This window comes from Lepidothrix coronata, unplaced genomic scaffold (assembly GCF_001604755.1).
Source record: "Lepidothrix coronata isolate B3197 unplaced genomic scaffold, Lepidothrix_coronata-1.0 Scaffold178, whole genome shotgun sequence".
NCBI classification, from domain to species: domain Eukaryota; kingdom Metazoa; phylum Chordata; class Aves; order Passeriformes; family Pipridae; genus Lepidothrix; species Lepidothrix coronata.
Genome location: NW_016690358.1, coordinates 1,798,202 through 1,826,084, shown reverse-complemented (window position 1 = coordinate 1,826,084; position 27,883 = coordinate 1,798,202). Strand labels below are relative to the sequence as shown.

General features: G+C 53.2%; 1 protein-coding gene and 1 long non-coding RNA gene across 4 annotated transcripts in view; both read right to left on the bottom strand.

Moving 5' to 3' along the window:
- Window positions 1–3,558: 3,558 nt before the first annotated feature.
- LOC108504887 lies at window positions 3,559–16,900 on the bottom strand. The gene is made up of 3 exons (XR_001877284.1): window positions 16,747–16,900; window positions 16,174–16,318; window positions 3,559–4,825 (listed from the first exon to the last, which is right to left on the bottom strand). It is a non-coding gene; the product is annotated as an uncharacterized LOC108504887 (long non-coding RNA).
- An 889-nt stretch (window positions 16,901–17,789) lies between these two features.
- The window catches only part of LOC108504885, a 17,395-nt gene continuing 7,301 nt past the window's right edge, over window positions 17,790–27,883 (bottom strand). Inside the window, exons 1-4 of one of the 3 annotated variants that reach the window (XR_001877282.1) lie at window positions 25,672–25,740; window positions 20,928–21,035; window positions 19,364–19,509; window positions 17,790–17,919 (exon numbers count right to left, since the gene is read on the bottom strand). Coding sequence is in view for 1 of the 3 variants with exons in the window: in XM_017830398.1 (XP_017685887.1) it covers window positions 19,450–19,509; window positions 20,928–21,035 (168 nt within the window). In the remaining 2 variants the exon portion in view is untranslated. Of the gene's footprint in view, window positions 17,920–19,363; window positions 19,510–20,927; window positions 21,036–24,127; window positions 24,204–25,671; window positions 25,741–27,883 lie in introns of those variants that run through there. The other 2 variants (XM_017830398.1, XR_001877283.1) reach the window with 2 other exon arrangements.

The following is a 27,883-nucleotide window of genomic DNA, read 5'->3' as shown; positions in this document are numbered from 1 at the left end:
TAGGAAAAACCCCAGCCCAAAAAAAAAAAAAAAAGCCAAGAAAAGCCACTCTTGGCCAAAATGTTCCCCGGGCAGTGCTCAGGGGCTGCCCGTGCCCAGCTCTGCCTGCCCAGTCCTTGTCCCTTTGGCACGTGCCAAAAGTGGCCATGCCCAGTTTAGGGAGGCGATTTTGGACCCCCTCTCCACGTGAACACTATCCAGAGCTTTGCCAGAACATTTGGAAGAAGGAAAGGGAGTGGAATCGCCGTGTTGAGGCACGTTTTCCCCTCGCAGGGGGACAGGAGTGTGGATGTCACAGTGCCCATCCCGCTGGCCAAGGTTTGGAAATCGCTGGGGAGCAGAGACACACCCCGGGCAACTCCCCTCCTCTCCCACACGGTTCATGACACATCAGGATTTGATTCGGGATTTGAGGGGAGCCCTCCCCGGTGAACCCCAAGTGACACAGCCCGGAAAGGCAGCCAGTGAAGCCGAGTGGTGCCGGAGGGCAAGGACGCCCCTGTGACACCGCAGGGCTTTGGGGAGCAGTGCCCACCACTCCCTCCAGTGGCAGCTGCACGACCGGTCCCCAGGATGTGGGTGGGTGCCAGGTCGGGGGTGGGGACCCTGCCACCCTCCCCATCACCTCCAGAGCAGGGCACAGCCAGGGGGGTCCCTGCGAGCTGCAAGGGCAACGTGGGGGCTTGGACCCCCCCAGAGATGAATGAGAAGGAGGGTCTTTGCTCTGCAGAGAGAGACGGGACGGGTGCCAGGGAGGGAGAGCGGCCAGATGGGGGGAGAGGAGAGGAAGAGGCAGACAAGGCTCCTTTGTGCAGGGCAGCATCCGGTGGGGGCAAAGAGGGGGAACGGGGAAGGGGCTCATGGGTGCCAGGTAGGGAGGGGGCCGGGTTGTCTCCCTCCAACCCCGTGGTCCCCACAGAGGGGTGCATGAAATAGTCCACTGGGGTGCAGGAACAAAATGGTTTTTGTACCGCTAAAACCTTCAAAAATACTTTAAAAATACTGTTTTTTTCCCGTGTCTACCCCTTCCTTTTATAATTTGTGTTTTAGTTTGTGCTCTGCAATGTACTCCTTGCCCAGCAGTGCGTGTAGGGAATTTATAAATCAATAAATACACTGGGGAGGGTGGAATAAGAAAATGTGGAGCCCAGAGCTCCACACGGTGGTTGGTGGGTGCTTCATGTTGTTAGAACCCAAGTGTCCTCCCCCACTGCTCAGCACCCCAGGGCAATGGGACACATCCCCCTGCTGAAGCTCTCGGGGGGTCTCTACCAACCCCTGCAGAGATTTGGGGTGTCCCCACCCCCTCAGTGAGCACCAGCCCCACGGCCCCTCTGAGGCCACCCCAGCCTGGCCTCTCTCCATGCCCCGGGTCCCTCTGGCCAGGCCCAGTGCCAGTGTTTAAACAATTATTTTATCCTGGCTCTTTTTTTCCCCTGTTTTCACAGGACAGCACGGGCCTCCCACTCCCCAATTAGCAGCTTGTCATTGACAAGCTCATCAAAAGGCTGCTAAAAAAACCCAAACTGAGACTTGACACAAACTAGGGCAATAATCAGGTCTCTGCCCTCGTTTTTAAATTATCCCAGCAGTCCCCTGTGTGTCCATGGAGGTGGGGACCTGCTCCCAAAAGCCCCATGGAGCCAGTGCTGTTTGGCTGGCTCCACCCCACACCTGCTGGGGGACACCTTGAAGAGAAAAGGGGAGTGGGGAAGAGGCAGGGACATTTTGGGGCACAGGCCTGGCTGGGGGCCATACCCCCCCCCAAACTGCCTTTGGGGGATGGGGAAGGCACAGAAGTTGACTGAGGGTGAGGAGGAGGGGCTGGAACAGCTCCAAGGGACATCCAGGGCCTCTCTTGCTGATGTGCTACCACCACTGTGGAGGTAGGGACAGGAGCAGGGGCTGCTCCCCACCATGGGCAGGGGGTAAAGGCAGCGCTGCCTCAGCAGAAGGGGGACAGGGATGGCCACTGATGGGGTTTGGACACACCTTGGGGTACCTACCATGAGATGCCAGCAGGACTTTGGTACCAAAACAGCCTCTGCAACGTGCACTTGTCCCCAGGAGCAGGAACACAGCCCAGGCTCAGCTGTCCATGCACCAAGGACGCAGCCTTTCCCCCTTGGCTCCAGCCTCCCACACAGGACCAGTCCCAAGGACAAGCTCCTCCTGTGCCACCAAGCCAGGGCCACGTGGATGAACATTTGTCCCTCCAAAGTGGCCATCTGGGAGAAGGTGTCCTTCATCCCAGCAGAGCAGCAGGGAGCTGCAGCCTGGCCCAGTTCTGGCTGGTGTGACCTCTAAGCTCAGCCGGCGGCTGGGCTGGTGCTGCTTCTGTGACAGCAAAGGAGGACCCTCTGTGGGGCCCCCAGGAGGGACACAGCTGTCACAGAGCTGCCACACAGGCAGGTACACCTCTGGGGACAAGAAAGCTCAAGCAGTGTGACCAGGGCTCTCCTTCTTGGTTTGTCCCTGGGGGATATCCCTCATGGCAAGTATTTGGACAGCGAGGGCAACTCCTGTACTCCCCCCTTCCCACCTGCCTGGCATTTGGGTGACATTTGGGCAGGGGGGACAACCCCATCCACCAGAGCCCACTTTATATCTGGACTCTCAGGCACCACACCAGGTGTTCCAAGGTGGATTTTTGGTGCAGGGAACAGGATTTCCAGCCTTCTCCTGAGATGTGGGGCAGCACCACAGGCAGCTGCTCCAGCCCGGATGAGGTCCCTGCAGCTCAGTGCCACAAGGCTCCAGGTTCACCTCTGCACCAGCAAAGTTATGATATGGAGGCAAAAATCATATTTTTGTACCAAAAATCGTGTTTATTTCTCCATCTTTTGTACACACAAGCTCTCAAACAGCACTCCAAGAGCACCCCTTTCCCACAGCTGCAAAGCCATGAAAAAAGGCTTTAGATGAAAGGAACTGGTACAAGAAAATACAGAGCTCCCAGACAAGGCTCCAGGCTGGCCCAGATGCAGCTCACGTATCCCAGTTTCTCCCTCAGTTTGCAGATTTCCGGACATTTGGTAGCTCAGAGCAGCCTTGGACATTTGGCAGCTCCTGCCTGCCCTGATCAGCCTGGCAGAGCCCGCCAGCACCCCGAAATGAGGGTGGCACAGCCCCACAGGGAGCCCTCTGATGCCCCAGGCACTGGGAGAGCAGAGAGACTGATGCTTTAATTATCCCACCTGCCCTTGTTGACTCCCTCACTCTTTCCCAGGGGGGTGGGAAGGGGTCAAGCCTTGTCTAGGGCTCCATCCCACACTTGCTGCAGCAACAGAACCCCAGCTCACCCGGGTTGGAGGGGGGGCAGTCCCTGGACTGTGAGGCTGAAACAGCAACACTTCAACACTTCTCCCCTGTCAGAGCAGCATCTCTCCCCCTTTTCTCTGTCCAGCACGAAGCTCCTGTGCACAGGCAGCGCCCACCTCACCCCGAGGGCTCCTCTGCAGTTCTTCCCCACGGTTCACACCCCGCTGGGTTTGCACAGCCCAGCCCAGCACCTGGGATGGAGCGGGACAACAGCCACGAGGTGCCTTTGGAGCAGGGAGCGGGCACCGTGCCCAGCACAAAGAGCCTCACTGGGTGCAGCCGCTGCCGGGGGGGACTGGTGGCCATGCCACGTGCCGGGAGGGGCTGCCGGGCTGACCTGGCACAGGGGGCACGCTCTCCTCAGCTCACTCGGCTTTTTGTTAGTGCTTCCAGCCCCGGGGTGTGATAACAAACCCCGGGAACACCCAAAATGCTATGAGAAATGGAATTATTATTACTATTGAACAAGTATTATTATTGAATGTAACGGCTCTGAGCAACCTGGTTTAGTGGAATGTGTCCCTGCCCATGGCAGAGGGTTGGGAAGAGGTGGTTTTTAAGGTCCTTTCCCACCCAAACCATTCTGGGATTTTGTGAAAAGTGCGTTAAAGCTAAAAGCTGCGAAGTGGGACTCCAGGAGGGAGCGGTGCTCCCAGCAGTGCCCTGGCACACACAGGTTCCCATAGGGAAGAGCCCTGTGCTGGGTGACCCCAGCAATGCCCCCCAGACCCTGCTGCAACACCTGTGCTGGCTCAGCCCTCCCTGGGTGGCTCTCCCAGACTGGAAGGTGCCAACCTGCCTTCTCTCCCAGAGCATTCCCAGCCACCCTATTTCCTTCTCCCCCTTCCTGACACCCCAGCTCTTACCTGGGCTGGGATCAGCCTGTCTCCTCCCTCAGGGATGTGTGACAGCCAGGCTGTGTGCCAGTCCCAGATGATGCTGGGCTCTTATGGATCACTCTATTACTTCAGTGTTATACATATGTTAAATTAGAACAAGAAAACAATTCAGCACTTGGAAGCCACAAGCTGGGGCAGAGCTGTTCCCACTGCAAACTCCACCAGGATCCAGCACCCTGCAAGATCAGACCTGGAGTCTCTGACTGTAACCCCAGCACTGAGCTATGTGTAGGTGGGGCTATTCTGTCCCTGCCTTTCTGCCCAATCTGCTCCACCAGGAGAACCACAGATGATGTTCCGCCCCTTGGCTGAAGCCTTTGACCCTTCAACTGTCTACAGGGACGGAACAAAGATGGGTCAGGAGAGCTAAAATGATGCAAAAACTGCCACTAGCAGTCCCAGGAGGAAGAAGGAAGATAAATTATCCTCCATATCATGCACAGATCCCAGAGTGAAACTGTATTTTACTTACTGAAATCTCTCACAGGTCGAGCAGTGTCCTGCCTTTGTCCAGGAGAAATGTCCAGCTTGACCAGCTGATGGTCTCCACAGGGATGCTCCTCCATCTCTTGTCACCTTGCTGGCTCTGCTGGTCTTGCTTGGTTCTGAAAAGAAGGGGATGTTGAGAACAGGGGGAGAAGCTCCTCCAGGCCAGCTCTGGCACAGACCACCTTCCTCAGGGGCCGCAGCCGACTGGGCTGGAGGAGCCACGGGAGCTCAGGACACTTGAGGGGCTGAGACATTCTCACCACGGGATCAAGGCTGCAAAATGCATCCCATTAAGGGATCAGGCATCCACCTGCTTTCACCCCAACCCAAGCGAAAAGGTGCAGTTCTGACAGTAGCACCTGATGGGCAACACCGTGACCCAAATGGGACTCCAGAGCTCAGGAGGTTGTGCCTCCCACGCCTCCCCCGTGCATCCCACGGGAGAGGACAGGCAGTGTGATGGAGGATGCTGCCCCCAGGCTCTCACAGGGCTGTGCTGGCAGTGATTACAGCCCCCAGCCCCCCGCCCTCGAGCCCCCCCCGTGCTCCACACTTCGGCCTTATCCATTTCAGCCTCCCGGTGCTGGTGTCCCAGTAACGAGACATGGACAGTGTCTACCCTTAAGAAGCCTTCGCGGCTTAAAGCCTGAGCTCATCCAGCTCATGACGCCGCGCTCCAGGCGCTAACCCCGAATCAGAGCAGCCGCCGGGCGACAACCGGCACCGGGACACCCGGGGGACGAGGGCACGGGGGGAGCGTGGTGACTGAGCCCTGGCACGGCCACGGGGCCAGCACCGGGACGGCCCCGCTCCTGCCTGCAGTGCCTCCGAAGATGTATTTTTACGGCTGGGAGGAGACGGCAGAAGGGAGGGGAGCGGCTCAGGAATATGAAGCAGCATCCCAGTTACTGCCCAGGCGCTGCAGGAGTGAGGGATTAACTGTTTCAGGGCTGCAAACCTTCCGTGCTGTCATCCCCAGCTCCTGAAATACCAAAGGCAGGCACACGAAACTGTGCAGAGACAAGGTACAGGATTTAAAAGCTTTTTGGAGACTCTGCTAAATAACGATCACAAACTCAGCACCCCTCTCTTACCCTCCACCCCTGAAACTCCCCCTCACCCCTCCTTGGTGCATCTGTCTCTCCCTGTCCCGCTTCCAGCTGCAGCCCCACATGGAATTGTGGCACAGTGGGCAGGAGATGTCACTTATGGGTCTGTCCTCTCCCCCAAAAACCAGCAAAGCAAGAGAAAGGTGGGCTGTGCAGAGGGGATGGCTCAGACAGCACTTGTTCCCTGTGCACAGCGGGTCTGACACACACAGGTCACACACACAGCCCGGCTGGGAAGGGACCGACAGCCTCCAAACCTGGACACCCACCATCTCCCCTCTCCTTCCAGGTCTGCTGGCAAGATGTCCCTTGCTCAGGGTGGGCATTGTTTTGGAGCTGGACCCCAGTGTGTGGGCCCTGCGTGGGTGCTGCTGCTGTGTCACAGCCCCTCGGGGGTCTGGCACTGAGCAGGGATGAAGCATTTGGTGTGCACAGACAACACAGGGAGCATTCAGAGCTGCCAGGCTTTGTGCACGGATCCCCTCGGGGCTGCAGCAGGAAGGAGGGGGGTGGGGGTGTCCCCCCAGCTGCCAGCTGGGCTGTAGCAAAGCTGGACAGGGCTGAAAGGAAGCGGGAGCCTGTACTCAATGCACTGCTTGTCCTCCTCCCTCTGCAAACCCTCCTCTGATCCAGCAACCCCTTCTCCCCTCAGGGCCTGCTCTGCACCCAGGCTCTCCCACACTCCCTATTCCTCTCCTGAGCCCCAAATTGCAGCAGCAGCTTCTTGCTCCTCTGGGCAGAGTCATCCTCCTCCCACAGCCCGTCTCTCCCCCCAGCCAAGCCCCTTCCCAACACAGCATGAACCCGGCAGACTGCTTCCTCCCTCCTTCCCTCCCTCCCTTCCCCTCCGCTCCTTGCAGCTCCTAATTGCTCCCTCACGCCCCCACCGACACTCTCTCATCTTTCTCACCAGTGAATTTTCTCACATCCTCCCACCTTTTTATTCCCTGAATGTATTCCGTGGCTTTTTTTAACCTGGGTAAACCATAAGCAACATCCTGTGAAGGGGAGTGCTGTGAAATGACAGCTTGGCATTTAAGGCTGCCCCTCCCAGCTCCATTCAAGCTCTTACTTACAATGGGGGGAAACATCTAGAGTTTATCATTTCATGTGAATCCTCCACATCCCTTTTCTGAGTTAAGCCTGCAGCTGATTTAGCTCACGAGGTCCCTCCTCAGGCAGGGGAACCAGAGCTGCAGGCAGCTCAATGTGTTTCAAACAAAAAGAAAGCCACTGCTGTGGTTTCTTTTTTCTCTTCTTCTTCCTTTCCCAGGGATTTCTAGATCTCAGAGGAAATTTGGGGTTTAAACTGCTGCAGAGCAATTGGCTGACACTGCACTGACACCCCACACACCCCATGTTTTGCTCCAAGTGGAAATGCTCAGCCTGGAGCATCCCTGTGTTCACAGAGTTAAAAGGGAAAAGCACAGAGGGCAGAACAAACCCTTCGAGATCATAAAATCACAGAATGGTTTGGGTTGGAAGGGACCTTAAAAACCTTCCAGTTCCACTCCCTGCCATGGGCACGGACACCTTCCACTAGCTCAGGTTGCTCCAAGCCCTGTCCAGCCTGGCCTTGGACACTTCCAGGGATCCAGGGGCAGCCACAGCTTCTTTGGACAACCTGTGCCAGGACCTCCCCACCCTCACAGGGAACAATTCCTTCCCAGTATCCCACCTATCCCTGCCCTCTGGCAGTGTGGAGCCATTCCCCTTGTTCTGTCCCTCCAAGTCTCTATCCAGCTCTCCTGGAGCCCCTTTAGGCCCTGGAAGGGGCTCTCAGGTCTCCCTGGGATCTCTTCTCCAGGTGAACCCCCCCAGCTCTCCCAGCCTGGCTCCAGAGCAGAGGGGCTCCAGCCCTCAGAGCATCTTTGTGGCCCTATAAGCCACCAAGCATCCAGGTGAGGACCCTCTGCATCCCTTCATAGTCACATTTGTTTTTTCCTACTGAAATACTGTCAGAAATATTCCTACTATTCTCAGCCTTCCTGCTGTGCTTTGTTTCCTGCCTTTTAGCCAGTTAAATACCAGGTTGCAGCCACATAGGAACCTCCCTCTCCTCCCACGGGAGCTCAGCTTCTTTAAGAGATTGCAAGAGACCCCTCTGGAAATCCAGGTGGGCTTTATCAATATGCCAGCTGCAGCAGGAGGACAGGAAAACACCGAAATTACGGAACATTAATAGCCTTTTGGGCAAAGAGTATTTATGCCTTGACCAAGGGATTGTTGGGCTTGAACCCCCTGTCCAAAGATGCTGTTTTTGGTCATCCCCAGCAGATCTGCTTTGAGATTTCAATGCCTTTGTACAGGACTGACAAAATATTTCAGGAAGATTTGTAAATCACTGCCTTCTACCCACAACACGTGGATTTTTGTCCCAGCGTGATTCTGCCCACCGGCAAAGATGCAAGCTGGCTCCACCTCTAACCTGGGTTAGAGATGAGCATCATCATCTCCTTTCCCACATCCAGGGAACAGCCTGAGCACTGGGACAAGGGGGGATGTGTCTGCTCTGTGCACCAGAAAGCAGAGTCCCCCCTCCAGCCCAGCCCTGGCTCTCTCCTGTGGCTGCCCGGGCCAGCGGTGATGGATTTGGGATTGATTTCCTGCCTTCACTTCCCCGTGCGCCGGGGAGCAAATGGCAAAGCTGTGACATCGAGGTGACACAAAAGGACACTGGTTGAGTCACTCCAACCACAAACCAGCTCCGAATGATCCGGCTGAAGCTCTGAGGGTGGGACAAGAGCTGAGCCGGACCGGGGGAGGACACTGAGCTATTGTGCGAGTGCCCTGCCGTGGTCCCTCAATGAGCCGCTCAGCATTCCCCTTTCCCTGACCTCATTTCCCGACAACGGCTCCTTTAAGGAGAAGCCCGGCGGCTTTTCCCGTTCCTTCACAGTCTAGGGACGGAGCTGCTCGTGGCTGAATAGACACAGCTGCCTGGGCAGGATGGGAATCAGAGATCAGAGCTGGCAGGGCTCACACGCTGAGCTCCCGATTTCCTTGGGAGCCGTGACAGGGGATGGAGAAATGTCCTGACAACTGGGGATGGAGGAGGACAATACATCCCACCGGGAGAGCTCCTGGGGACCACAGAACATCAGACAGGAGGTTCATGGGGAGGAGGACCCAGGGAAGAACTGGGTCCAGCAGGATCCTCTGCAAACACATGCAGCAAACCAGTACAGGTTTGGGACCTGGTGTGGGTTAATCCCGGGGGGCAGCTCTGCCCCACACAGCCCCTCAGTCCTCACAGAGGGATGGGGGCAGAACTGGAAGGGGGAGGGTTGAGATAAAGGTGGTTTAATAGGTGAAGCAACAGCTGAGCATGCAAACAAAGCAAACAAGGAATTCATTTATCACTTCCCCTCGGCAGGCAGGTGTTCAGTCATGGAGCAGCTGGTGGTGTTTAGCTGCTCGCCAGGGTTCAACCATGACAGGACCACAGTGCACTGCACTGAAATCACCTTCTGAATGGAGCAAAAAAGGGGAAACCCCAAAGGGCAGGGGAGGGAAATCCCACAGGGATGGGCAGAGTGCCTGGTACCCCCTGCCCCAACTCCTACCTCCATGAGCAAGGTGTAAGTGGAGCCCTCGTGGCCCTTGCACCCTGTAGGCAGTGAGTCAGGGCCCCTTGTTTTTGCAGGTGTGGAAGGGGAAATCCTCCTCCTCCTCCAAGGGAAGTCGGGTCTGGGATGGCTGTGACGGGAGTGAGTGTCCCCCCAGGGCTTGGATTACAGCGGGAGAGCTTCCTGTGGTCAGAACACACAGAGCTCCTCTGGGAAAGGGCTGGAGGGTGAAACCAAGGGGGGGAGATGTCAATGGGTCACAGGGCACGCTGTCACCAACAGAGGAGGTGCTGTAGGAGCCAGGCTCATACATACAGGGTTTGGGCTGTTGCTGCTCACGGACACCGAGCAGGGGGACACGGACACCCCGCACGTCACAGCGCCAAGACACGTCTGCCACACAGAGCCCAGGCTGGTGAGGGTCTGAGGGGGCAGCAAGGCTGTGCTAGCCAGGGACTAGCCTTGGACCCTGCTGAGGCCAAAAGGCAGAACAGCCTGTTACAGTCACAGAATTGTTTAGGTTGGAAAAACCCTCTGAGATCATCGAGTCCAACCATTAACCCAGCACTGCCAAGGCCACCACTAAACCATGTCCCCAAGTGCCACACCCACATGACTTTTTAACACTTCCAGGGATGGTGACTCCACCACCCCTGCCCTGGACAGCCTGTGCCAGAGCTTAACTACCCTTTCAGTACAGAAATTTCCCTAATATCCAACCTGAGCCTGCCCTGGCACAACTTGCAGCCATTTCCTCTTGTCCTGTCCCTTCTTGTCCTGTCCTGCTCTCCAGGAGCAGAGCCCGAACTCCCTGGCTTCCCCCTCCTGTCAGGGAGCTGTAGAGAGTGAAAAGGTCCCTCCTGAGCCTCCTTTTCTCCAGGCTGAGCCCCCCCAGCTCCCTCAGCTTCTTCTCATCAGACTTGCACTCCAGACCCTTCCCAAGCTCTGTTCCCTTCTCTGGACAAGCTCCAGCTCCCCAATGTTACTTTAAATCCCTGCCTTTTTCTGCAAGTAAAAGATGACCAAACACCCCAGTGCCACTGGAGGCTGTGTGAAATCAGCTGGAGATTTCTCTCTACGCTTCTCCTGTCCCTCCTCCTGTATGGGAGAGAGAAAAGTTGTACCTTCACCTCTTCTGCATCTCTACTCTGGTTTTCTTTTTCCAAATACTTGGCTCAGAGATCTTTCTCCCCCCGTTTTCTGCCCTGGTCACCAGCTTGTGGTCACTTGTGTGGCACAGATCTGGCACCACCTTTCCTCACTCCCACTGTGGGTTCTGTTTTTTTCTGCTTTCTTTTCCACCCTGAGCACATCACAATCCCTCTACTCAGAATCTCCCATGCAGGGACCACTTTCAGCAGCACAAGAGCTGCTTTAACATCTCTTCACACTGGGATTCTGCTTCCTTAGCCTGGAAGACTTTTTAGTAGGACCTGTAGTAATAGGACAAGGGGGAATGGTTTTAAACTAAGAGGAGAGATTCAGACTAGATATAGGGAAGAAATTCTTGGCTCTGAGGATGTGTGGGGAGGCCCTGGCACAGGTTGCCCAGAGAAGCTGTGGCTGCCCCTGGATCCCTGGAAGTGTCCAAGGCCAGGTTGGACAGGGCTTGGAGCAACCTGGGCTAGTGGAAGGTGTCCCTGCCCATGGCAGGAGGTGGAACAAGATGACCTTTAAAGGTCCCTTTTAGTCCAAACTACTTTGTGATTTTATGGTTCTAAGAAGAAGTCTGGCATTCTGAACCACATCCCTGGGCAGGAGAACAGACCATGGCACGGTGGAAGTTGCTCTGTGGGCCAGCACAAATGGAGGGGTGGAGAAGCTATTTTGGATATGGATTAAAAGGACAGTCCACGTCAGCAACCACAGCAATACCAGCTGGGTATGTGGACCGTGCCATGGTTTCCTTGACAGCTGAGAGGAAGGAACAAACAGCAAAGAGTAATAGTAGGTACTGTTTTTTCCACCCTTCCCAGCCCTGGAGCTCCCTGTGGGAAGCAGCACAGAGGAGGCACAGCTCGGTGAGCAGCACTACCCTGCCATGCTCCCCTGCTCTGGCAGGACACGCTGCAGGACTGCAAAGCTTCCTGTAAGGCATCCATCATTCCAGCCCTGTTACCCACCAGCAAGGAAAACACAGGACCCCGTGACACTGATGTGGCAGGAACAGGGAACAAAGCCCAGTATCTGGACTTTGTAAGCAACAGCCTCACACCCTGCTCTGCTACAGAAAACAGCATCTTTTCCCGATTGTATCATGGAAAAGGACAATAAATATTCCGTGTCCTGTTCCTCCACAGGGTAGAATCCAGTGGGTCTGCACTCTGAATATGCTTTGAGGGAATGTTTTCGTGCCCTGTGGGTATGATGGGGGGTGGGAAGGCTCCCACCTCCCCCGATCTGGATGGGAGGAACTGAATTAGGATGCAGACTGCCTGGCAAGGGCTTCCTCCTGGGGAGGAGGAGGGGGGACAGCTCCACAAGGGTTTCTGGGCACGTTGTCTAAAGCCTTTCACTTCCTCAGAGCCCCCAGCTGTTGGGTTATTTGCTGCCCGTGGAGGCCTCTCTGGCTGCTCCACTGATCTCCCCCAGGCTCTTCTCCCTCTCTGCTTGGCCCAGTTGTCTCCTTGTGCCTCTCCCCTGAGCATCCCGGGCTGCTAATGCCCCCCTGCCCTCTAATCTCCCTTTCACTCCCGTGCTGGTGCTCAGGCCACTAAGGAGATTATCCTGGTCACAGCTGCTCGTCCTCCCCGGCAACAGGGGTGTCACCCCGGGGGGAGCCACGTGCGGGGGTGACACATGTGCCACCACCACCCCCGTGGCAGCGCAGCTCTGGTGCCCCCTCCTGTCCAGCCCCAACCCCAGAGGAGGTGCCGAGTAGGATGGGATGTGCTGGGATCAGGCATTAGTAGGATATTTGCCTCCCACAAGCTGGGAATCCGGGAGACCTGCACCCATCCGGCCCCTCTTGTTCGTGTGGGAGTCTCCCAAGCTTGAAACCGAGAGAACCAGGACACCCAGGCAGGATATGGAGCATCCCCCTTGGAGCACCGGGGCTCAGCCTTGTGCTCCAACAGCACAGAGGCAGATTCTATGAGGCAATTAAAACTCCAATCCCAAATAAACCAGCACCTTCCCGCTGCCCCTACCAAGCCAGGCGGGGTTTGGGAGCTCCTGGCACCAATCGCTCCCCTCTCTGCGGATCCTCCCCGGCACCGAGGGGGTTAACGCCGAGCGCCCGGGCTCTCGCAGATCTCCGTTTCCGTGACAACAGCTCCCGATGAATCCCAGAGCTCTAAAATCCCATTAAACATCTGCGAGAGGCTGCCCGTGCTGCCTGCCCAGGCTGCCACCTGCCGGCACCCCCCAGCCCGGCCCCCACGGCCCCCCAAAAACACGGCTCGGGGGAGCAGGGAGAGCCCCAGCACGCTGGGGGGGGGGGGCACGAAACCTGGCTACCAGACCCGGCTGTTGGGCTAGCGAAGGGAGGCTGTAAGGATTGAGGGTGCAGGGGTACACCCACCCCAGACCCCAGAGCCTTGGGGGGCTCCTGGGAGGGACACAACACCCATCACCATGGGCTTGGCTGGCAGGAATGCTCCTCTTGGAGCAAACCAGTCCAAAGTCACTCACAGAGGGGGTCTCAAAGTTTTGGGGGCAGGTTTGAGTGACAGCAGTGAGCCACTGGAATCTAGTACAGCTTTTGAGGGTTTTACACTGACCCCTCTGCTTGTGGGGGGTCTGAGGGGCTGTGAAGGGTCTCTGAGGATGAGACAGGCCAGTGGCCCAAAGGGGACTTCAGGCTGAACTCATCCCAAGCCAGAGAAGGTGTGTGGAAGGCTGAGGAAGGATGCTGTGACCTGGATATAATTAGGGTTCCTGCCTCACCTCTGTGCTTCATTCACTCTTCTCCAGCTTTAGTGATTGATTTAAAAATCAAGGATTTTTAAACAGCCTTTATATTTGATTTGAGAAATTTGGGCTTTTCCCTGTCCTTGCTTCCACCACTGCCTGCAATAGGAAAAAGGCATCAGGAGAAGGAGAGGAGGAAGCTGGGGAGGTGCCACATTTAAGGTCATCACAGAATCACTGAGGTTTGAAAAGACTTTTAAGCTCATCAACCCAGCACCACCCTGTTCACCACTAAAACATGTTCTCAGGTGCCACATCCACACTCTCTGAACACTCCCAGGGGTGGTGACTCCACCACTTCCCTGGGCTGCCTGTTCTAATTCCAAGGGGGAAGAAATCCAGGAGAGAACAGGCACCATCCTTGAGGGAAGCTCAGACAACAGCACAGGGACAACCCACTCCTGTGTGACTGGTCCTGGGGCTCAGTGACCTTAGAGAGAGAACCTGTGTTCAGGCTTATTATAATACAGCTTATTACACAGTATATAATATCTATAAAAGTCACACATATACAATATATAAACCTTATTATACAGTGAGGCTCCTGCAGCTGAACCTGACTGTGGGACTGCTCAGATGAATCCCAAATTGCTCCCCTGCAATCCTGGGTTCAGAAGTGCAGCTTTTCAGCTTTTCCTTCCATTCACAAGCGCTGCCAAGTCATTTGGGTCCTGGGAAAAAGCCTCTCCTCTGCTTGGGGAAGGATAGGACAGGAAAGAAGCAGGGAGGAAGCAGTGCCTTCTTCACCCCCCCTCCCCATCTAACTCCATCCCTGGGTATGGGAGGGAAAAGTCACAGGGACCTGCAGCAGCAGGAGCCCTGGAGAAACTCTGGCATCTGCAGGATCCAGGGGAATCCAAAGGGGCCACGGATGAAAGCTGACACAGAAAGAAAATGCTCTTTTTGAGCTACAAATGCTGGCACAGCTGCTGGCCAGACCCCCTTCCAAATCCTGAAACATGCCAGCAAGGGGATGGGAATCATTAACTGGCTCCTTTGTGTGATTTAACCATTTCCACCTCCTCCTGCCCCCTGAAAAAGCTCAGATTCCTTAGGGTTTCCAGCCCCCCGATGCTGCAGTGCCTGGGGCTCCCCCCCAGCAGCAGGAAGGGGCTGAGAGAACCCCTGATGGAGAAGACAGGGCTCCCTGTCCCCTCCTCCAAAGCTTTTAAAGGCCAAAGCCATGGGCACAGGGCTTTTCTGCAGGGGGAGATGCCCAGGAAAGATGCCAACCAGCACCCAGGGGAAATGCAGAGTGGTTTGATGCTCCTTTCAAAGCACAGAGCCTTGGAAAGCCCCCGGCCTCAGAAGGGAATGGGAAAAAAAGGAAGCCTGTGTCTTGCAACTAAAGCAGTTGGCTGAGAGCTACAGGGTGATGTAGGATGGATGCTGAGCAGGGTGGGGACCTCTGTCCAGGGGAGCTGGGACACAGCCCTGCCAGACACTGGGCAGGCATTAATTTTGCTGTGGAGAGCCCAGCCCTTGGGGTTCCTGGGCTCAGGGACAGCAACGTGGGGGTCTGCAGCCTTATCTGTGCGTGCTCTGGAGCAGGACCCCCTTGTCAGAGGCAGCAAAGCAGCAGGAGGGAGGGAGGGAGGGAGGGAGGAATGTGAGAGCTTGCAAAGCATCTCACTGCAGGAGTTGGAGCTGCCAGGAGGAGGGGATGCGTTTCAGGAAACCCAGAGAGGCAGGAAATCAAGGGAGAGGGACAGTAATTGAGTCCATATGTTGGAAGCAAAGAATGCATCTGGTAGCAGGGAGCAGGCAAAGGGAGAAGGCTCATGCTGTGGGGACAGCACAGGACATGCAGAGTCACATTAACCTCCTGGACCAAGCAGAAGGTTGAATTCAGACCAACCACAACTGCAGGGAGGGGTCACTGGTCTCTTGTTGCAGGTCTGTGCCTGTAGTAGCTACAGGCTCAGGAGGCTTCCAAACTTAAACTCGTTAATATCTTTAATTTAATGGGTAAAGTTGCAAAAAGGTGAAGGAAATGGCTGTTGTATCACAAAGTGACAGGATTTGTTCTACATCCATGTCCCTGAGCATGTCTGGAGCTGGGAAGGAAAGTGGACAACATGAAAACATGGGCAAGAGGGATATCAGGTCCTTCTGCTCCCCAAAAGCAGCACAGCTCTGGTGCAGGAGTACCTGCTGATGCAGGATTGACTCAGAGGTGAGGGCACAGTCAGGGGGATGAAAGAGGAACCTGGGGCTGCACAGTCATCACAAGGCTGTCCCACAGAGGCCATTCCCCTCGTTAAGGTATTCCCAGGTTCAGGCTCCAGAGCTGGGAAAGCTCATAAAAATATTTATGGCCTCCCCCCCTCCTCCCTTTTCAAACACATTTGCAAAGAAATCTGAAACGTATGTGGTTGGAATAGAGGAGTCTGGAACAGCACCATGGCTTGGGAAGGGGGAGAAGAGCTCTGGTGCCAACAACCCACTGAGCCTCCCAAGAAATCAGGGGAGGGGATGGAGCACAGGAATACAGGGCTGAATGGGTGCACAGGCTTTGGTGTGTCATGCAAATTGCTGCATTTTATACGGCCAAAAAGCCTCTCAGGAAGACCCTCAGGTTTAAGAAGGTTCTCTGTACCCAAGCAGGCTTTGCACATCGCTGAAGGTGGCTGTACTGTGAGCTGTCCCTCAGCCACATGTAAAACTCCTCAGGCAAACCTGCAAATTGCTGCTCTCAGGACTCGTGTTCTCAGTAAATTGCAACACCACTTGTGCTGTCCCAAGTTTCCATCCCTGGGAATCCAGCTCCAGAGCATTTTGCTTTCATCTGTAAGCTCTCTACACATGCTACTTGCAGGGTTTTGCATCCAGACCAAAACTTCTGCTGCCCCAAACACCCATTTCATCCCATACCTGCGTCTGTGCCTGTTCCCTGCTGCTCTCACTCCTGGGGCTTCTCCTCTGCCTCCTCCCAGCTTCAAACTGCAGATCATGTTTCATGCTGCTCCTGATTCTCCACGGCAGCTTCTGCAGCACAGGAGACACAGCTGCTGTGGGGCTGCAGGAGGGGAGGGAGGGGGGAAAAAACACACAAAAGTGGTTAAAATCCTCCCTTGGAAGTGGGGGGGAGCGTGAGGAGCAGGGCAGAGCTGAGCAATGGGGCTCTGGTGTAATTGAAGATGTCCCTGTTCATTGCAGGGGGGTTGGAAGGTGGTATTAAGGGGCAATTCCTCTCTGTGAGGCTGGGGAGGCCCTGGCACAGGTTGCCCAGAGAAGCTGTGGCTGCCCCTGGATCCCTGGAAGTGTCCAAGGCCAGGCTGGACAGGGCTTGGAGCAACCTGGGCTAGTGGAAGGTGTCCCTGCCCATGGCAAGGGGGTAGAACTGGATGATTTTTAAAGTCCCTTTCAACCCAAACCATTCTGTGATTTTCTATGATCTGGGCAATAAAGTTTTTCAGAGTTGAGAGGAAAAGTCATTTTACTCACCAGAAACCTCTTTCTCAAGTTGTTAAACTCTGTGTAGTTGCTACCAAGTCACCTTCTGGGCAGCAAACAGGAAGCCCTGGCCCAGGACTGTGCAAAGATGCTCTGGTTTGAGTACATCCTTTGCAGCTTCTCACACTGTATCTTGGCATCCTTAAAGCTGCAAAACCCAGAAGTCAAGGACCATAACCCAAACATGAAGTGGAAAACCCCAGAAGAACGTCAGACTGCAACATTGCACCCCACCCATGGTTCCTCCCCACTCAGAGGTTTCAGCAGCCCTTGATGCTGAGATGGACCCAGCCCAAGCTGCTCAGTGCCTGGGGGACACTTACAGTGTCAAGGGTGGACAAGGGGAAACAGCCTCAAGCTGTGCCAGGGGAGGGTCAGGTTGGATATCAGGAGGAATTTCTCCCTGGAAAGGGTGTTCAGGCACTGGCAGGGGCTGCCCAGGGAGGTGTTGGAGTCCCCATCCCTGGAGGTGTCCAAGGAAGGCCTGGCCGTGGCACTGAGTGCTCTGGGCTGGGGGACAAGGTGGGGATGGGGCACAGGGGGGATCCACGGGCTGGGAGGGTTTTTCCAGCCTCAGTGATTCCGTGACTCCAAGATCCGGTGGTACAGCCCTGACTGCTCAAAGCCCACCAGAACACTGCAACACCCAGGCACTCAGAGCAGCCCTTGGCAATCCCACAGCACTGCCAGCAAACCACCAGGCTCCAGGCAGTCCAGAAACTCCAGGAATGCAGTCAGGCAACTCATTTTTAGATGGCAACTAAACAGAGCAGTGATCCCTTTGCACGAAGATGTCAAAGAGGCTCAGAATGACAGAATTCCCTGTGGATGGCAAACAGCATCTCTGCAGCACTTTGAGATCCCCCCCAGCTGCAGAGGAACATTCCATGGTCTATACCACATCAGAAATGTCTTTTCCCACATAACAGACCCTTCTACTCTCTCTCCAAACTTTACTGAGACCCAGGGATCCCTTCTGCCACAGCTCACATCCCCTTTGAAATATTTTTCTTCCTAAAAGCAGAAGGATATTGTCAATTTTCCCCCACAGATTTGTCACTCTTATCTTATCTGTGTCAGCTGGGAAGTTCAGAATATTCCACCGCACATTAAAAATCTGTCCTTTTGTCCTGTTTAAGCTTGTCCTCAAGTTCTCAGCAGACACTGGAAAAAAAAAAAAGACATAAAAATAGAGAAGGACATTCCTAAAATATTTGCTTTAAGCAGGAGCAGTTTCTATCCTGCAACTGTCTCCAGTTGTACCCACTGAAAATCCCTTTGACCTCACTGCTGGGAGTGTGGCTCATCCCCCCTGCACAGATCCAGGCAAATAACCCCCCAAAAACATAATTAACTGCTTCAGGTAATAGCTCAGTGCTCCCTCAGGAGCAGATCTGTCAGGAAATATGGTCCTTCCTGCCCCTGGATGGTTTGTGTGTGCTCAGAGCCAGGGCAAAGCTCATCACACAGATGCTCATGTGCATTTTCCAGGCAGATCTAAAAGCTCTGCAGCATAAATACACATGAAAGCTGAAAAAAACTCTGCCCCCTTTTTTTTTTTTACATTATTTTGGTATGGGACACACACCCCAGGGAAGGTCTGCAAGCTTTAACAGTCTTCAAAGTGAGGGGAAAAAAGTGGATTTCTTTGGATTTATTTATTTTTTCCAGCTCTTTCAGGACTGGCAGCTTGAACAGTGAAAAGACCCTGAGAAGTGACTGCCCAGCTCCAGTGCAGCTGGAGGGCACTGGGTTATCCTGGGGGGTTACTGTATCTTAGAAGAGGGTTTATAGCTGAATATCAATATTAGACCAGGTAAGACATAGATGGATAATATAAATTTAAAAATAACAACAAATATAAATATCTATAAAATATAAATTACAAATAATAATAATAATAATAATAATAATAATAATAATAAATATAAATATAAATATAAATATAAATATAAATATAAATATAAATATTAGACTGGAGCAGAGCTTGAGGGGGGCACAGTCAGTTGTTCAGCAAGTTTTCATGCTCTCAGGGACGGATGCATCTGCACTCCATATCCTGCCTCCTGCTTTCCTTCCTCCCTGGACACTGACTCAGCACCTCCAGCCTTTTACCACAGGTCAAAACAATAGGTATCCTTCCTCCCAGCCATCACATCCCCTCGTTTCATCAATAATTCTTTCCCTCTGCAGTCCAGCACAGCCACAGCTTTAAAAGGAAAAGGCTTCCACTGCAACCACACAAATAAAGCATCTTTAGGAAGCAGCCTCAGGCTTTGCAGACACAGCAATGAGCCAAAATTGTCTTTGCTCAGAGCTGCTGAGATCCAAAAAGCCCCCTGTTCCTGAGCCACAGCAAACACCTCTCCATCTCTGGGATCACTTCTGATCCCAGGACTGTGTGTCTTGGAGCTGGACATGAGAAAATCTGCTCAGGAAAAATTCTGGTCAGGAAAAAAGAGCACACAAGAGGTATTGAAAGCCTTGCCAGCAGGTATTTCCAGGTGCTGGAAATCCTCTGGATGTAATTCCTTGCCACCCACGTGCTGGGAAGAAAACCTGGAGGGCACCAACCACTTCCCTGAGCTGCCCAGAGACAAGGACTCACCTTGCAGAGAGATGAATTCTCTAGTTCTCTGCATCTCTGCTCCAGAGTCTCCAGGCTAGAGCCATCCCCCTGAGGACACCCACACGTTAGGTCCTGCTTTGAGCCAAGGAGATGGAGCCCACACACAGGATCATACTCAGGCCACTCTACCAAGCAACAAAATGAGGATTATTTTTAGTGGCAGAGGCAGCAGGTGTTTGGGACCCACCTGCAGCACCGCATCCAGTCCTGGGGCCCACGGCATCAGAAGGGTGTGGAGCTGTTGGAGGGAGTCCAGAGGATGCCATGGAGGTCCTCCAAGGGCTGGAGCCCCTCTGCTGTGGAGCCAGGCTGGGAGAGCTGGGGGGGTTCACCTGGAGAAGAGAAGGCTCCAGGGAGAGCTGAGAGCCCCTTCCAGTGCCTAAAAGGGCTCCAAGAGAGCTGGAGAAGGATTTTGGACAAGGGTCTGGAGGGACAGGACAAGGGGGAATGGCTTCAAACTGCCAGAGGGCAGGGTTAGATGGGATACTGGGGAGAAATTCCTCCCTGTGAGGGTGGGGAGGCCCTGGCACAGGTTGCCCAGAGAAGCTGTGGCTGCCCCTGGATCCCTGGAAGTGTCCAAGGCCAGGTTGGACGGGGCTTGGAGCAACCTGGGCTAGTGGAAGGTGTCCCTGCCCATGGCAAGGGGTTGGACTAGAGGCCTTTAAAGTTCTCTTCCAACCCAAACCCTTCTGTGAGCCTGCAGTAGATACAGGGGGTGTGCAGCACTGGGGACTGGCAGGCAGAGATCTTCCCTCTGCCATCATCAGCTCTCACTTGTATGATCAGAGGCTGAAAGCATTAAACGATGCCTGAAGCCCCCCAGGCTTCAGAGCTATCAAAGACTTGTCTCCTGCTGACCTGAGGCAGAGTCCAGCGGGGTGACAAGCACAGAAATCAGCAGGAGGATGAGGCAGAGAGATGTGTCTGAGCAGAGATCAAGAGATGCTTCCTGAGACGAGCATCACTGAGCACGGCTGTGCCACAGGGTCCTGCAGCAGCACAGGCACGGCTGGAGCAGCTCATTGGGCAAGACATTCTGCTTTTTGGGTTCCCACATGGCAGAAAACAGGCAGTTACTGAGAAACAACTGCTCTCATGCTGCTTCCCAACTTGTTATAGCAACCAGAACTATTTTCTGAACAGGTTCTGTCTTCAGAACAGTTTTGCCTTCAGACCCCATCCTCGGGCCAGCTCGCAGGAAGAAGAATCACAGAATGGTTTGGATTGGAAGGGATCTTAAGGATCAACTCATTCCACCCCCCTGCCATGGGCAGGGACACCTTCCACTAGCCCAGGTTGCTCCAAGCCCTGTCCAACCTGGCCTTGGACACTTCCAGGGATCCAGGGGCAGCCACAGCTTCTCTGGGCAACCTGTGCCAGGGCCTCCTCACCCTCACAGGGAGGAATTTCCCCCCAATATCCCATCTAACCCTGCCCTCTTTAGAAGGCCTCAGACCAAGTGTACATTTTCGGGGCCAGGAATGGGCTTATGAGGTCATCCAGGAGTTGAGGAGGAGGAAGGAGAATCTCAGGTTACACACACCTGGGCACAGGAGATGCTTCCAGAAGGATCATCAGCAAGGGCTGAATGAATCAGCAAGGGCAGAGTCAGCATCCCTTCCAGAGACAGTCCTCTAAGCCCCAAATGCATCTGAAGTATAAAAATAGTGCTCTGATCAATAAAAGGAAAAAAATTACAGGAACAGGCATTTCTGAGTTATTCCATCCTTCCTGTATTTTCAAACTTTGTAAAGGTTCCAGCGTTAGGAACAACATCAGATTTATTTTCCACTCCCCTGTTTCTCATTTGAGGTCGTGGCTTTAGGGAGCTCATCCTCCCTGGTTCCCAGTTCAGACACGGGATGCTGCTCTCCCAATTCCTGCCTCACTCCCTTCCTCCCCATTATCCCACAGCAAGGCTAAACAGGACTGGGAAAACTTTACAGTTCTGCTGCAGGAGGCCTTTTAGATTTGAGTATTTAGATCTGACTTCTGGAACTGAAGAAAGGGAAAAAAAAATCGGGATGAGATTTTCCTACTGACATTGCACAGCCAAAATTTTATTAACTTGGAATTAAACGTGTCCGGAGAAAATGACTCTTTCCACTGGAGTTTTACCAGATGCATTTCAAACATCAGATTTCTCCTGTATGGACAACCCAGAATTCCCTGCCTTAAAAAAACCAGGACAACTGAGACCTGCTCAGGGTATTTTGGGAAGACAAATGGGGAGCTCTCAACTCTTCTTTTTTTTCCCTGCCTTTAAAAAAAGCAGGATGGGGGTGTGAAGCCAAGCAACCACGTTTATGAATGGGAACAAGGACAAGGAGCACAGATTTTCTAGAACATATATATAAAGAAAAACATTGTTTGGATCTTAAAGATCCATCAAGTCCAAACTTTCCTTATGTAGATTCTCCCTAAATCAAAGGGAGATGACAAAGCTGCCTCCCATACAGGAATGGGGTCAGTTTACCCAAGAACTTAGGGGATAAAGCTGGAATTTAGAAGGCCTAGGGGAATAACTGCTGTCCAAGGAGGTAAAAGACACTGGTAGCATGTTTGGGTTTTCTCTAGAAATTAAACACAGAATTTAAACTCATGGCTGGCTGGTCATAAGGATGCTAAAAACCATTCCCAGGAAGCAGGATAAGGAAGAAAAGGAGACTATGGAAAAAAAGTCCCTACTGTCAGACAGGGTGTGTAGCAGACAGAGCAGGGAGAAGAGGTTTTCCAGCGTCCTTTTCCTTGTGAGAGCTGACAAATCCAGACTAACCCTGAGCCCACACAGTGGCCTAACCTGCAGATCCCTAAGTCCTCTCCCATATCTCCCTAAATGAGCCCAGCACTGTTGTGCTGTGTGGTAATTAGAAGCAATTACAATAGAAGAGTTAATTACGCCTGCTGGGAATGCCGATCTCCCTTTTCCTGCCCTTTCTTCCTGCTGTGACCTCGCTCCAGGACCCTCCTGGGACAACAAAAGGGGACAAGGGTCGTTAAAACATCCACTAAACATCAGCGGGGCTGGGCAGAGCGGAGCTTAACGGGCAATTAGCATCTGCCCCTAATCAAAGCCGCCTCCAGTCAACACCCCCAGCGTCAGGACTGACAATGGGAAGGTTCAAGGAGTAGGAAAAGTGCCTGGGGGAGTCCCTGCTGCACTGGAGAAAGTGCTTGTTGGGGGAGACTCCTGCTGTGGTCTCATCCCAGGTGGCCACTGGGGAGTTTTCCCTTTCCCTTTTCTCTCTTTTCTCCTGTTAAATCCCCCTCCCCACACCCCAAAAAGGAACTTTTACTGCTGCAGTTGATGTTTAGCTCTAGCACCAGGTTCTGAGGGTAAATCTGGTGTGTGTGAGCCTGTCTGGTCATCTTTTGTGCAACATCAGACAGGGAAAACTCTGCAGGGAGCATGGAGGTGGAATCACACAAGGAACAAAGCAGTGATAAATGCAAGTTTTTCCTAGGGGAAGATGCTGATCTCTGCTTAGAGGAAAAGTCACTTAAAATCCCAGAGTGGCTTGGGGTGGAAGGGACCTTAAAGATTGTCTCGTCCCACCCCCTGCCATGGGCAGGGACACCTTCCACTAGCCCAGGTTGCTCCAAGCTCCGTCCAACCTGGCCTTGGACACTCCCAGGGATGGGGCAGCCACAGCTTCTCTGTGCCAGGGCCTCACCACCCTCACAGGGAGGAATTTCTTCCCACTATCCCATCTAACCCTGCCCTCTGGCAGTGGGAAGCCATTCCCCCTTGTCCTGTCCCTCCAGACCCTTGTCCAAAATCCCTCTCCAGCTTTTCTGGAGCCCCTTTAGGCCCTTCTCAGGTCTTCCTGGAGCCTTCTTTTCTGCAGAATTCTGAAACTGGGCTGAACAATCCCAATTCTCTTAGCCTTCCCTCACAGGAGAAGTGCTCCATCCACAGAAGTCTTTAGCAAGGTAACCTCATTAAAGACATCTATTGCAGACATGATCTCCACAATATCCACCCACACATCAAAGCTCAGTGCAAGCCACTGAACTCCAAAGGATTCATGGAATGGCACAGGGGGAAGTGTTTCTGGAGATCTGTTTGCAGGTTTGGGGCTGGAAGGATGACAGGAAGATGCCCAACAACATCACAATCCCTACACTTTCCCACCCTTTGGTAACACCCTCTCCTCTGTGTTGCAGTGGAATCAGGCTGCCACAGACATCCCTTCTCCAGGAGCATGAACAGTCCCACCAGCATTCCTGGGACTCACTCATGGAAAAGCTCTGCACCCTTCCTGCGACTCCATCAGCTCCACACCACGGGAGGGGTGACTGGGGCATCCCACTGCTCAGTGCCCAGAAACTCACTGCTTCTCCATGGGCTGGGATAAGGGGGGGGGGTCTGTGCCCATCCCAGGGTGACCACAAAAGCCAAGACCTGTCCCTGACCACGGGAAGGGGGCGAAGCAGCTCAGAACCCCAACTGTGCCAGGCAATCCCACTTCAGCACGGGGTTGCTGCACCCCCAGCACTGTCCCCCAGCCCATCAGCATTCCCTGGAGCAGGAAGCTGCCCAGTAACAAGGCAGAGAGGATGAGCATCCCTCCCTCAGAGCTGACCTATGGCTGTGCTGCTTCTCCGTGGTGCCTCTGCCGCAGCCGGGCTGGCGCCTGGGGCCAGCACGGAGTCACTGACCTATTTTCGTATATGCAGGCATGCACAGGATCACAGACAAAGGCAGCTTTAGCTTAGGGTTTTTAAAGGAAAAGATACCCATCTGAACTACCCCCAGGAACCACAGTGGCTCTTGTGACGTTTGTTTTCTTCCCGAGCAGCATCTTGGTGTGTGGTTCTGGGAAGGGCAAAAACCGGCGCGGAGCAAAACAAAGCAAAGAGCTCCACTGAGCTGCAAAATCACAGTTTTTAGGAAAGCAACGAAAGGGATGTGAGAATTTGGGAGTAAACCGGGCTTAGGACTTGATAAACACGGGGGCAACCAGGACTCACTACGTGGAGGGAACAGAACTGAGTAAGAAGGAGCGGTCCCACAGGATATCCCCCATCTCCCTGACACTGATGGATGAGCTGCCTGTGCAGACTCATCTAAACAGGCTGGAAACAAGTCAGCTTTCCCAGGGAACCTTTTGTTCAGGTTTGCTGGTGGACTTGGCCCAAATTTCGAAGTATTTTATCCACACCTCAGGCAGGTTCTGGAGCTGGGTGGGAGTTGGTTGCATTTACACCAGCTGCTATCTCTGTGCACGTACCTGTAAGGGTGAGGGCCCTGCAGTTTGGTTCTCAGGTTTGAGATGCCACAAAAAAAACCCCCAAAGCCCTTGAACTGCACTCCTTAGCCTGGAAAACCCACAGACAATCCCGGGAGCCCTATGGAAGTTCGCAGACCTCTCACAGAAGGGAGAGATGTGCCGTGCAGAGCAAGAGCCTGCAGAGATGCAGGGACCAGAAAGGCACCACAGATCCCTCAGTCTAGCTCTGAGCCCCCAGCATTTTTTTTTTTGGTTGGTTCAGTGAAGTGGAAGAAGCCTCCAGCAGTTTGGATCACTGGCTTGCTTCATATTCTGGATTGGGAAACGCCTGCTCACGCCATAGCACTGCACAACATGAAGGATGCAGTGATGAATAACACAAAAAAAGTTCCTCCAAATAGAGATGATGACAAGAGTTGCTCAATACCACAGGCTGGCAGCTCTCCTGGGACTCTCCACACAGCTGGGAAAGGTGCTGCTGCCAGGATTTGTTGGTGACAGAGCAGGGGCAACAACCTTCCCCCCCCAGACATGCACGGGCAGGAAGGAAAGAAAGAACAAGAACAGATCTCAGCGTCCCGAACAATGAAAACAGGAAAGTCCCTCTCGGCTGGGGAACCCGGACAAGGGCTGAAACCTGAGCTCCATCCTGCTTCCAGGCAGTCTGGGGGGGTCTGCTCAGCCTCCTGTGGAGAGGGGGGGTTAAAAAAAGCACTATTGCAGCTGGAGCATCCTGTGGAAGGGAGGGATGAAGGGAGGGAGGGATGGAGAGAGGGATGGAGGGAGGGGGGCACCCCCCAGCCCTGGGGGCTGCCAGGGGGGCTCCAAGCAGCATTTCGGCTGAAATGCCACCTCTCTCTGCACCCCCCCTCCCCAGTCCTGGCATCCCCGCCCTCCATCCTCTCACCCTGCATCCCCCTGGGTACCAGTCCCTCACTGCCTCGCCCCTCCAGCCCCACATCCCGCCCTGGCTCCCAGGAAACCACTGCCAAGCTCTGCTTCAGCACATCCCGCATCCCCCCCCAGCCCATCCTCCCTCCTCCCTGTGCTGACCTGCTTATTTTCTGCGTCAGAACCATAAAATGGAGACTGCAGGGAAGGAAAACATTCCTCCTAAGATGGCTGAGAGAGAAGAAGGATTTGCACGGCAGTGCACGAGCACCCTCTGCTGTTGGATGAGCCTGGGGGGGGCAAAACAGCTCCCCAGCCCTGCTCCAGCCCCACAGGCTCCAGGCAGGAAAAGAACCCCCAACCAGTCCTTACTGGGTCATTAAAATTGTTCTAATAGCCAAAATATTTGATTAAAAAGCTTCAGCAGCCTTGTCACCTCCTGAGCTCTCCTGGTTGCCTCTCCCTGCCACCTCATTTTTACTTACATTTTCCTTGCTGTGTTACGTTCAAAATCCTTAGGAAAAGGACAGTATTTTGTATTAAAACCAGCATATTTTACACACACAACTCCTAAAAGTTAATGCCACAGCCCTGCACACTTGTATAATTTTCCAGGTTTGAGAAAAAAAATATTAAATTTCATTTGTATTAAGTTGCACATCAGGATGAGCATCCAAAACTTTTTGGGATGGGAAAAAGGGCTGAAGATGGACATGAGGGGAGAACCAGCCCCCATCTGGAATGGGGTGACCAGATATTGTCCCTAGGAAAGGTTTAGGGATGAGAAGCCACATGGGAAATCCTTTAAGCTTCTCCCTGAGTATCCAACTTTTAAGCCAGGAGTTTGTCCATGTAGAGCCAAATCCAGCTGGATATGAGGCTAAAATTCTTTTTGCTTAAAGAGCTTCAGCAGCCTTGTCACCTCCTGAGCTCTCCTGGTTGAATCTACCTCCACTTTTATGCTTATATTTTCCTCAATGTGTTACATTCAAAATCCAATGGAAGAGGACAGTATTTTGTATTAAAAACAGCATATTTTACACACACAACTCCTAAAAGTTAATGCCACAGCCCTGCACACTTGTATAATTTTCCAGGTTTGAGAAAAAAATATTAAATTTCATTTGTATTAAGTTGCACATCAGGATGAGCATCCAAAACTTTTTGGGATGGGAAAAAGGGCTGAAGATGGACATGAGGGGAGAACCAGCCCCCATCTGGAATGGGGTGACCAGATATTGTCCCTAGGAAAGGTTTAGGGATGGAAGGGTACATGCAAAACCTGCTCCCTGAGTATCCAACTTTTAAGCCAGGAGTTTGTCCATGTAGGGCCAAATCCAGTTGGATCTGAGGCTAAAATTCTATTTACTTAAAGTGCTTCAGCAGCCTTGTCACCTCCTGAGCTCTTGGTTGAATCTACCTCCACTTTTATGCTTATATTTTCCTCAATGTGTTACATTCAAAATCCAGTGGAAGAGGACAGTATTTTATATTAAAACCAGCATATTTTACACACACAGCTCCTAAAAACTAATGCCACAGCCTTGCACACTTGTAAGTTTTCCCAGCTTTGAGAAACACCACTATATTTAATCTGCATTAAGTTTCACGTCAGGATGAGCACCCAAAATTTGGTGTTACCTCTTGTGGGAGGGGAGAAAGGGCTGAAGATTGATATGAGGGGAGAACCAGCTCCCACCTGAAATGGGGTGACCAGATTTTTTGTCCCTAGGAAGGGTTTAGGGGTAAAAGGGTTCGTGCCAAACCTGCTCCCTGAGTGTCCAGCTTTTAAGCCAGGAGTTTGTCAGTGTAGCTCCAAATGCAGATGAATCTGAGGCTAAAATTCCCAAGTGAATATTGCAAAATGTTTTCCCAAGATCGGTTCAAAAAGGGCCAAAAGGCATCACTCAGGTGGGAGGTGAAGAACACAAACTGATCCAGGATCCTGAGACTTTTGAATTAATTTAAACACTGAGGAGGATGACAAAAAAACCCAAGGAGCTTTAGAAAAGGAAAAGACAGAGACAAAGCACCTATAACGGTGATGGCAGGTAAAATGCCAGCACTGAAGGGTTGGATTGAGGCAGGAATGGGTTGCCCAGCACAGTGCCAGGTGTGAGGTACCAGCACTCACACCCCCAAAACTGCACAGAATGTCTCACTGGTTACATAACAAACTGCAAAAATACCTCTGAGGGCTTTTCCTGGGAGAGAAAAACCCCTTTTTGTGGGATCAGGGTGAGGCTGAGCCAGAGCTGGAGCTCTGAGGTGATGCTCCTGCTACTGCAGGATGTCTGGGTGTGGATGGAGCAGGGAACACCCAGGATGGGACACCCAGAGAGGCTCAGCTGTATTCCTGTCATTTATATACATA